At 34.4% G+C, this 11,129-nt stretch overlaps 1 protein-coding gene, 1 long non-coding RNA gene and 1 pseudogene across 2 annotated transcripts in view; all 3 read left to right on the top strand.

The window, feature by feature from the left end:
- The first annotated feature begins 3,154 nt into the window (after positions 1–3,154).
- LOC102595058 (uncharacterized) lies at positions 3,155–3,500 on the top strand. The gene is made up of 2 exons (XR_001475199.1): positions 3,155–3,375; positions 3,460–3,500. It is a non-coding gene; the product is annotated as an uncharacterized lncRNA (long non-coding RNA).
- A 2,288-nt stretch (positions 3,501–5,788) lies between these two features.
- The window catches only part of LOC102579259 (putative GEM-like protein 8), a 9,015-nt gene continuing 3,674 nt past the window's right edge, over positions 5,789–11,129 (top strand). Inside the window, exons 1-4 of the mRNA XM_006360811.2 lie at positions 5,789–5,964; positions 6,076–6,150; positions 6,592–6,866; positions 6,951–6,996. Of these exons, the coding sequence (XP_006360873.2) occupies positions 5,811–5,964; positions 6,076–6,150; positions 6,592–6,866; positions 6,951–6,996 (550 nt within the window). The 5' untranslated portion in view covers positions 5,789–5,810. The remainder of the gene's footprint in view (positions 5,965–6,075; positions 6,151–6,591; positions 6,867–6,950; positions 6,997–11,129) is intronic.
- LOC102578933 (putative GEM-like protein 8) lies at positions 5,802–10,880 on the top strand (annotated as a pseudogene).

Genomic DNA, 11,129 nt, shown 5'->3' with positions numbered 1-11,129 from the left:
GTGCCATCATGACTTGATAAATCGGGTCGTGACAAAATATCAATACCTTTAGACTGCAAATGATCCAAATCCATCTGCAAAATTTCAAATCATTAATCAAATTTCAAAAGAACATCCAAAAATATTTTGAGGTTCATACATTGAAAGTAAAAAAAAAACTTTGAAAAAAATAAATAAAAATTGCAGAAGAAAATTTGCCCGACAAAAGAAGAAAGACTGGACAAAGATTATGTGATTTGACACTATGGTGTCAAATAACGAAGGATTAATAATTATGAATGAATAAATTGTGTAATCGACTGAAACTTCAAACTAAGAAATGTTGAGAAAGGATTGTAATCTAAATTACTATGTATTAAAAAACTTATGTTATAATAAGTTTTGGTAGATGAACCAATCATCCATATAACATGTAGAAGCTTCAAACTAATAAATGTTGGAATGAGAAAAGGTTGTATCTTAATTACTATAAAGAAATATGCTACTATAATAATTACTGGCAAATGAATCATCTATTCCTTACTCGGTTTCGGTGAATCTAATATTATTCGCTTGGTTTAATAATTATTATTAAATTTTATATTTTAAAATTGTAGTTGTTGGACTTTAATGCTACCTTTATACAATTAAAATATTACTATTATTTATTAAGATATTAAGATTTGATTTTAAATTTTTATTTAGTGTAAGGGTAAAATGGTAATTCAACTTTTTACTTTGGAGCTTCCTACTTTTAATAATACTAGTCCTTGGACACGTGCTTTGCACGTGTATTCCATATAATTTTAAACTACACAAACACACACAGTCAAATGTGAACCTGTGTGCTCCAAACATAGTCCATGTCCACACTTCAAAGTTCAAATATGCAAAGGATTTCACGGATCAATTACTTCTATCTGAATTTGAGTTTTATTACAACATAAGCTTTTCAGAAATACATATTATACTAAAAGAAGTGAATATGTTGCTAGTTTAGCAATAATACAAAAAGTGGTAAATATTTGTAGCTAAATCAATTGGAATAGATTTACCTGAAGTAGACTCTTCTTGGAGGAGAAATCTAACTGAAAGAAGGCAAATGGAATAATGGGACAAACACACCTTATCAAGAGTATTTTAAAGAACACCTTATGATGCACTTTATAGAGTATTTTAAAGAATATGAAAAGATGGACCAGAATAAATATCACGGAGAAGATAAAACTACACCTATGTACAACCAGTAAAAATCAAGAAATTTAATATTAATATAAATGAAGAATGTAAAAAGACTCTATGGAAGATGAAAGAAATAAAATTTAATGAGTAAAATAATTTAGGGAACTTATACACATGTGACCTGACCATAATTAATTGTTGTTACACAATGTCTTCCTCACCCTTACCAAACGTTTTTGTTCCTCTAAACATGTAGTGAAGGAGAAGGTGAAAGAGATAAATAAAATTATGGCAGTAGGCATTTTCAGAAAGCATATATAGTATTTGGATTCATTGAATTTGAGGGGTTAATGAATTTTGTTATATTTTCTTATGTAAACAAAAGTTATTCAAATGAATATTTGCTTTTACTCGAAGGATAAAATGGTAAACTAACTTTTGATTCATTATTATTATGGATATTAATTATTATTTATGAATAATAACTTCTTTTTGTTCCCACTTTTAATATATATAATTAATTTACCAAGTATGTAATTCATCATTAGTTTGTGCTAATTATAACAGAAGAAAATCAAAAGTTTAAACGATTGCAAGCTTCCATAGTAAGTATTTATTGAAGCAATAACTTAGCATTTAATATAATTTTATGAATATAATTTATCTGAAAATTTTTATAACTCTGCACGGTAGGAGTAACTGAGGTACACTTAAGGGTCATTTTAACTGTTGCCAAACTTTTTGATTTTCTTTTGTCATTTAATAGGATATCATCCAATTGTACAAATATTCATTGTATCTATATTAATTCATGTCATAGATTGTGAGTTCTCCTATTTTTAGAATATTAATATTATTATTAAAATATATTAGGATATTTATTATAATTAATGTGTATTTATATTTTTGTTCATAAATATGTAATAATAGTGTTTAATAGAAAATACAATAGTTTTTATTAATATTTAATGTATATTTACATTTTTGTTCCATAAATATTATGATGTTATAAGGACATTTTTGTAATTCAACTTTTGACAGAGAGGCTTCCCACTTATAATATAATATGATATGATATGTGATGTCAACGGTGGTGTTCAGGTCAACTTGTGCATACTCTAACTACTCCAGAATTCATTAAGTAATTTTTTACCAACATATATAGTAACATCATTTTTTGACGAAGGGTATTTAACCAGCCACCATTCGATATATGTGGCTCTCCCACTGCTACTTACCTCAAACCAACACAAGTATTGAATAATTTTGTCCGCCATAACATAGGCGAATAGAAAAACAACATTCCCTAATTCGGTGGAAATGTGGCAAGTGTTCCCATGAGTTCAACAGTGTGCTCATTTGAAGGGAAACCAAAAAGACCTGGATTCCGATGTCATCCTCTTGAACTTTTGATCGAAAATGATCGTTCAAGGTTCATAAGCTCCAAAACACAAAAACTCGCACCAAGACCAAACGAACGACCAGGTGATCGAATTGTCAGTCCCAGTAAGTCATAAATGACTTGGGGTCGCTATAGGAACACTCTAAACGACACACAGAAGGCAAGACACAAAAATGACCAAGAGGGTCAATACAGTCTTGCACAAGGCATTATCCGCGAGCATGGTAAGTAAGCACTCACATAGTATTTGAAGTTGGAAAATTGAAAAAGAATATTTTGCCTTAGTTGAAGTTTTGTGGTTGAATACCAAATACTCCTCAAACAAAATTTTCACGTGTTATTGCATAATACTGATAAACCTCAACTTGCAAATAATGCCTTCAGTATTACGAATTGAAGTTGTGGCCAAACACAATCGTAAGCCTAAAGAATACAGAGAAGTTAGTCCTGAAGTCCCACAATTCATGCAAGAATCATAATTTACATGTATATATGATAAAAAGAATCAATTCTAAAGTCATTAATGTCTCAACTTCCATGGTGCAGTGAGCCTTAGCCCGAAGCTAACGGAAACTGTGAAGGGAAAATTGAGCCTCGGAGCGAAAATTCTTCAAGTTGGAGAAGATATTCAAGCAGAAGTGTAGTGTTAGAAATGATGAAAAGTTATTAAAGGTTTCTCAATCCTATTTTATCAACTACAGCTGGTCTAATAGCAGGCCTTCTCTTCATCTCTACCGATAAGATTGCTTTCTGCAGTGAGATTAATAAAGCTCATATCTCCAACAAGAAAGTTGCTTAGAATCTACTACAAGGTACCACTCTGTTCCATTTTTCCTTCAACTCTTAATTTTCTAGCCACGTAAAGCATAATCTAATAGGCCGGTTCACAATTGCAGGTATCGATCCCAATAAGTAAGATAATGAAAGCAAAAGAAAGTGAAAATAGGGAAAAGCCACCACAGAAGATGATTTTGAGTTCTGGTTTATGGGATTCCTTAAGTATATACAAGTACTTACAGAAGAAGATAATTTTTTCTTTTTTTATTTTCATTTTGTTTCCTAATAAGCCCATTCATCAATGTAATATGTTGATTCAAAAATGAATGTACAGATCTTTTCGAACTTGTAATTAGCTCCATTGCTCAAAGGAGGCTTTAGGCTTTGAGCTGTAGCTGTCAACACAAATGTATAAACTTATTGTAAAACTAATGCAGTCAGCAGGCTAATTCACCTTCTGGGACTTGACATAGTCATCACTTCCTCGAGAGACACATTTAAAATATTATGCTAAGGTTCAAACAAAGGGAGCTCCCCTTGATTTTCCTTTTCACCTGGAGAAACATTTAGGCAAAATTTGCATAATTAATACCAAGTCTAGCCCAAGTTCTGCTTGAGAATCTCTCTGTAAAAATATAATACCTTTGTCAATTCAAAATGTTTATTGGAAACAGTCACCCTACCTCACACAAGGTAGGAGTAAGGTCTGCGTACACCCCAACCTCCCCAGACCCCACAGGTGGAATCACACCGGGTATGTTAACGTTGTTGTTGTAATTCATCAGAATATATAAGAGGGCGTTGATCAATTCAATTACGCCATTGGAAAAGCACTTAGCATCTAACCCTTAGCACCAATTGAAACTCAAGGAGATTTCCATCTTCAGCTAAAGTATTCGGCTGAACATTGGAACAGTAACGAGAAAAATACTCCACTACTCTACATGCATGAACTTAACATGCTTAAGCCTCTTTCATCCATCCCCTTCATATCATCTCCATAGCATATTCACACTGCTCATAAGTTATAAAGAGCGTCTTATAAACCGTTTGGTACTGTCAAATATCTCCAATTGCTTCAATAGTTCAAATCTCAAGTCGGGAATGAAGTTTTGGCTGAATAGGAAATCCAACTGAAAATCTAAGATTTGAGAGTTAGATCATGTGTTATTATATTAGGTGTAGCTTCAATCAAGTTAAAATGACTTACCTTGAGGAAGGGAAGAAATGAGGGAGATACATCTTCTTGCACAGAGAATCTAGAGAAGTGAAAAAAAATTATAGTTGTGTATCTGAGATACCTGTGTTGCAACCGCAGGCCTTGTGCAGCAATCGCAACACTAAAGATTTGATAACCAAGGAAGAAAGTTGTGATTGCGGTCCTTGTACCCGTGTAAAGAAGATCAAGTTGTCCCTTGCGAAAATCTTGATGCACTATCTCCCTTCAACCCTTTGGGTGAATGCAGCAAAATAAAAGGAAGGAATATCCATAGACCGACCCCATCATCTCCACCGTGTAGGAACTACGAGATCACCCAAAGACACTTTCGGCATCCAGGGGTCACGGACCGACCATAGAACCGATTTAAATAAGTGGAACGCATTAACTGACCACTCTTAGGTTGGGCAGTCAGGGTCGGAGAAGGGTAATGACTCATTCATAAAACCAGTGTTCTTAAGACCAAAGAGTTGGGTGGAAAGGCAGAAGAAGATGTCATTCATTTGATTGAGAAATAAAAAGGAATACCAGAAACTCTCAATGTCAATGTCGACCAAACAGCCTTCACCGTTGGTTAGCACTATAAGCACAATGAATTCCTTTACACCTCAAGATAAGATGACAAAAAAGGCAAGATAAGATGATAAAAAGGGCAAGATAAGGTAACTGCCTTATAAGAGAAGCTAATATAATCTAGAACTGTTGGCCCTATGTAACAGATTGAAATATTTGAATGGATCCTCTTTTTCCTTTGCCTGATTTATTAAGCAACAAATCAACGTTCATGGATGACTCATTCATGACCCACAACCACTACTTAACTTTAATGTCATATATAAATCCGTGTCATTATCTTGTCAACCTTTGTCATACAAGACTAATAATTTTACTATGCACCAACAGCCTTCTCTTACTTTTACTCAACTTGTAAAAGCAGCTTACATCATAAAGAAAATCTTTCAACTCAAAAGTTGACAACACCACATGTGCACACAAATCTTGATAATAAACTAAGACAGCATGAGATAGTTTACTGTAATTAAAAAGACAGATAAAAGAAGACATTTTAAATATTCTATTTTGCTGACCCATAGCTGACTCATGCAACAGTTAGTAGTTAAAAGATTCATCAACTTTGCCCAAACTGCTGTATATATATAGTGCTGCAAGGAATGTTATTAAACCATTAACCATAATAATATCTCAGTTACCTTCACAATATAGCAACTCCCTCCAAAATCAGAAGTCACAATGAAGAACTTACTCGGTAGAAATGAGGTGGGTGTTACCATGAGTTCAGCAGTATACTCATTTGAACGGCAGCCAAAAAGACTACTGTCTCTATCTGCTTGCCAAGACCATCTTCCATCTGCAACTTCAAAACACTTGCCTAAAATAAAGCAAAGTGAGTATTTTTCCCTCGAAGAATAATCGACGTGTTCTTGTATTAGTTATAAAGAGTATTAATGACCCTCTAAGAAGAGATCATTAAAATTAAATATTCTTGAATATGCAGGAAAATCTGTAATTAGCAAGATGAACAAACTTGGAGAAAGGATGGACTGTCTTGCACAAGGCATCCGCGAGCATGGTGAGCACTTATATTCATGATTAAGACTTAAAAAGAACAATCGAAAATTTACCAAGACAATAGTTTATTTTAAGATAAAAACTGGTATTTTGAAGTTGAAATTGTGTGCAGACATGAGTTTACTTAGAAAAGACAAAGTTGAAGTATTGTGAATGAAAACCATCATCTCACTAGAAAAATTCCTAAAATAAGTTTTTAAATAATTTATGACTACTTCAAACCACTGATATTCAATATTTATAAATATGGCGCCAAACATCAACTTGCAAATAGTTACATCAGTATTTGCAAGTGAAATCATGGCCAAACACAAGTGGCAATATAAACAACAACAGATAAAGGGAGCCAAGATGTACAAAATTTTGTGCAATAAGCACTATTAATATGTATGACAGAAAGTACTGATTGTAAAGTCCTTAATTTTCAACTTTAATTGTGCAGTGAGCCTTAGTCCGAAGCTAACGGACACTGTGAAGGGAAAATTGAACCTTGGAGCAAAAATTCTTCAAGTAGGAGGGTTGGAGAAAATATTCAAGCAGAAGTTTAGTGTTAAAGATGATGAAGAGCTATTGAATGTTTCTCAATGCTATTTATCAACTACAGCTGGTCCAATAGCAGGCCTTCTCTTCATCTCTACCGATAAGATTGCTTTCTGCAGTGAGAGATCAATAAAGTTCTTATCTCCAACTGGAAAGTTGCTTAGAATCTACTATAAGGTACCACTCTGCTCCGTTTTTCTTCCAACTCTTAATTTTGTATCCACATAAAGCATAATCTAATAAGCTGGTTCACAATTGCAGGTATCGATCCCAATAAGTAAGACAATGAAAGCAAAAGAGAGTGAAAATAGGGAAAATCTGCACCAGGCAATTTCAAGTACTTCAAGCAGCTAAGAAGACAACATATTTTCGTTTGTTTTTTATTTTTTTTCTTATTACATTTGGAGCCGTAGCTGTTAACACGAATGTATAGGCATATTGTAAAAGTAATGCAGTCAGAAAGCTAATTCAACTTTTGGGACTTGGCATTGTCATCACTTCCTAGCAGATCGTAATGCTCCTCGAAAAACATATTCAAAATTTTATGGCAAGTTCTCAACAAGGGGAGAGATTATCCTCCTTTAGGTATAGACAGTCCATAGAAAAATAAGAAGAGGAATGTGTTCTAAATCCAAATGCTCTTGGATGGGTAGTCGAATTGGGGGATAAATCTTTTTTGCTCCTTTATATAGAATCTAATCAATCACTTTGAGATCATGAGAACCTTGTGATTTGATATAAATTTCATTTATTTTATTTTATCAGGTAAATATTTTCATTATTAACAAGGCCAAAAAAGGCCATATACAAGAGGTATACCAACCAGTAAAGGACCTACACAAAGATATGGTTCTTTACAAAGGACACATAATCCTCTATACAACCCGTAACTACACGGGTGCACCAAAAACAAATAAGGGATTGGAGACTACTCTTCAACTGCCAAAAACTCAATTCTACCCCTTTGAAAGACCTCAAATTTCTCTCTCAGACGATCCACATCAATGCCCTAGGAACAACATTCTAGGCCCTGCATTTTCTCCTGCTTCTTCCAGCTTTCCAGTAAAACAACAGTTCTTTCACAGTTCTCGGCATTGCCCATGACATTACAAATCAGCTTAACATGTCCCACCATGGTCTCATGGCCAAGCTACAATGTAGCAGAAGATCATCTACGTCTTCGTCCCATCTCCTCGCATAAGTAATACCAGCTGATGCAAATAACTTTTGTTTTCCTAAGGTTCTTTGTCGTCAAGATCACCCGTCTAGCAGCTAACCAAGTGAAAAAGCACACCTTCCTCGGAACCTTGGGAATCTGAATAAACTTAACAGGAAAACCCTCCTCAACCCTCACTAAAATCTTCTCACCGAAGACTTGATAGGAAAAACACCATTGTTTCCCAACCTCCATCTTATCGAATCGGTTCTGTCAACTGCCTCACAATGCTGACGGAGTAACTGTAGCATCCTTTCAAACTCATTCACCTCCCAATCCTGGAAAGCTCTCCTGAACCTCAAATCCCCAAACGTTACTTCTGCTTGTCCCCGGGGACATCTGTTAGCTACCACCTCCCTTTGACAGGATATCACTCAACTTTAAGCGACATGTCGCCCACTTTTCTTACCCTAGTCTTGGCTCTATTATACATGTCCTTCATCGCAAGCCCCCAAGACACCTTTAGCCTCCCAACTTCTACATATGACTTCCCTCGGGACTTTGGCTTAGTCCTTTTCTAGGTCAATAGACACCATATGTAAGTCCCTCTTCCATTCCTATACTTCTCCTCTAGTCAACTCACAAGATGAATGGCTTCTAAGTAAGTTGGTACTATGTGAAGGGTTTAAATTGAACACACATTTGTCTGTTAAGAGAATGAATTTTCCGGAAAGTTCGCATAAAATAGCTTGCAATATACTAGGCACTCTTTTTTTTCAATGTTGTTTCCTGTTTCTCTAAACAGAAAATACAAGCACTTTTTGTACTTAAATTACCTTCTAAAAATACTTGACATCTCTCTCATGATTTTTCAAAGGAAAAAGTTGGTCAAGAAGAAAACAAGTTAAATTACTCAAAAAATATTATATCATTTGTCATGCATGTATGATGTGTTCTACATAAAGTCAGCATAAGTGGCCTACAAATCCTGCCTTTACACCTCAAGATGAGATGACAAAAAAGGTAAGATAAGGTAACTGCCTTAAAAGAGAAATTAATATAATCTAAAAATGTTTGCCCTATGTAACAGATTAAAATTTTTGAATGGATCATCTTTTTCCTTTGCCTGATTTATTAAGCAACAAATCACGTTCATGGATGACTCATTCATGATCCACAACCACTACTTCACTTTAATGTCATATATAAATCCATGTCATTATCTTGTCAACCTTTATCATACAAGACTAATAATTTTACTATGCACCAAAGCCTTCTCTTACTTTTACTCAACTTGTAAAAGCAGCTTACATCAGAAAGCAAATCTGCCAACTCAAAAGTGGACAACACCACATGTGCACACAAATCTTGATAATAAAATAAGACAGCATGAGATAGCTTCCTGTAATTAGAAAGACAGATAAAAGAAGACATTTTCAAAACCTTTGCAGCATAATAATATCTCAGTTACCTTCACAATATAGCCATTCTCTCCAAAATCAGAAGTCACAAAAAGAGGTGAGTGTTCCCATGAGTTCAGTAGTATACTCATTTGAACGGCAGCCAAAAAGACTACTGTCTCTATCTGCTTGCCAAGACCATCTTCCATCTGCAACTTCAAAACACTTGCCTAAAATAAAGTAAAGTGAGTATTTTCCTCTAAGAATAATCGACCTGTTCTTGTATTAGTTATAAAGAGTATTAATGACCCTCGAAGAAGAGATCATTAAAATCAAATATTCTTGAATATGCAGGAAAATCTGTAATTAGAAAGATGAACAAACTTGGAGAAAGGATGGACTGTCTTGCACAAGGTATCCGCGAGCATGGTGAGCAATTATATTCATGATGAAAACTTAAAAGAACAATCGAAAATTTACCAAGACACTATTTTATTGAAGTTTAAAACTAGAATTTCGAAGTTGAAATTGTGTGCGGACATGAGTTTACTTCTAAAAGTAAAGGTTGAAGCATTCTGAATGAAAACCATCATCCCACTAGAAAAATTCCTAAAACAAGTTTTTAAATAATTTTACCACTATTTCATACACTGAAGTTCAATATTTATAAATATGGCGCCACACATCAACTTGCAAATATTGACATCAGTATTTGCAAGTGAAATCATGGCCAAACACAGGTGGTAATCTAAACATCAACAGATAAAGAGAGCCAAGATGTACAAAATTTTGTGCAATAAGCACTATTAATATGTATGACAGAAAGTACTATTGTAAAGTCCTTAATTTTCAACTTTAAATGTGCAGTGAGCCTTAGTCCGAAGCTAACGGAAACTGTGAAGGGAAAATTGAGCCTTGGAGCAAAAATTCTTCAAGGTAGGAAGGGGTTGGAAGAAAATACTCAAGCAGAAGTTTAGTGTTAAAGATGATGAAGAGCTATTGAATGTTTCTCAATGCTATTTATCAACGACAGCTGGTCCAATAGCAGGCCTTCTCTTCATCTCTACCGATAAGATTGCTTTCTGCAGTGAGAGATCAATAAAGTTCTTATCTCCAACTGGAAAGTTGCTTAGAATCTACTATAAGGTACCACTCTGCTCCGTTTTTCTTCCAACTCTTAATTTTGTATCCACGTAAAGCATAATCTAATAAGCCGGATCACAATTGCAGGTATCGATCCCAATATGTAAGACAATGAAAGCAAAAGAGAGTGAAAATAGGGAAAAACCATCACATAAGTATATACAAATAATTACAGAGGATGATTTTGAGTTCTGGTTTATGGGATTCCTTAATCATCAAAAGACTCTGAGATATTTGCACCAGGCAATTTCACGTACTTCAAGCAGCTAACATGACAACATATTTTCCATTCTTTTTTCTTTTTTTTTCTTCTTACTTGCATTCATCAATATGAAATGTTGATGCAAAATGAATGTACGGATCTGTTCAAACTTGTAGTTAGCTCCTTCGCTCAAAGGAGATTTTAGGTGTTTTAGTCTTTGAGCTGTTAACACAAATGTATAGACTTATTGTGAAAGTAATGCAGTCAGAAGGCTAATTAATCTTTTGGGACTTCGCATCGTGATCACTTCCTAGCAAATCGCACTGTTCCTCGAAAGACATATTTAAGCTATTATGACAAGTTTCCAACAAGGGGAGCCCCCTTGATATTTTTCACCTCAAGAATTTCTTAGGCAGAATTCGCATAATTAATACTGTGAGGATTGAGCTGTCAAAAGAGATTATCCAAATGCTCTTGGATGGGTAGTCGAATTGGGGGATAAATCTTTTTTTCTCCTTTATATAGAATCTAATCAATCT

Source organism: Solanum tuberosum, unplaced genomic scaffold (genome assembly GCF_000226075.1).
Source record: "Solanum tuberosum cultivar DM 1-3 516 R44 unplaced genomic scaffold, SolTub_3.0 scf00330, whole genome shotgun sequence".
Lineage (NCBI taxonomy): Eukaryota > Viridiplantae > Streptophyta > Magnoliopsida > Solanales > Solanaceae > Solanum > Solanum tuberosum.
This window is presented reverse-complemented; position numbering and strand designations above follow the sequence as displayed.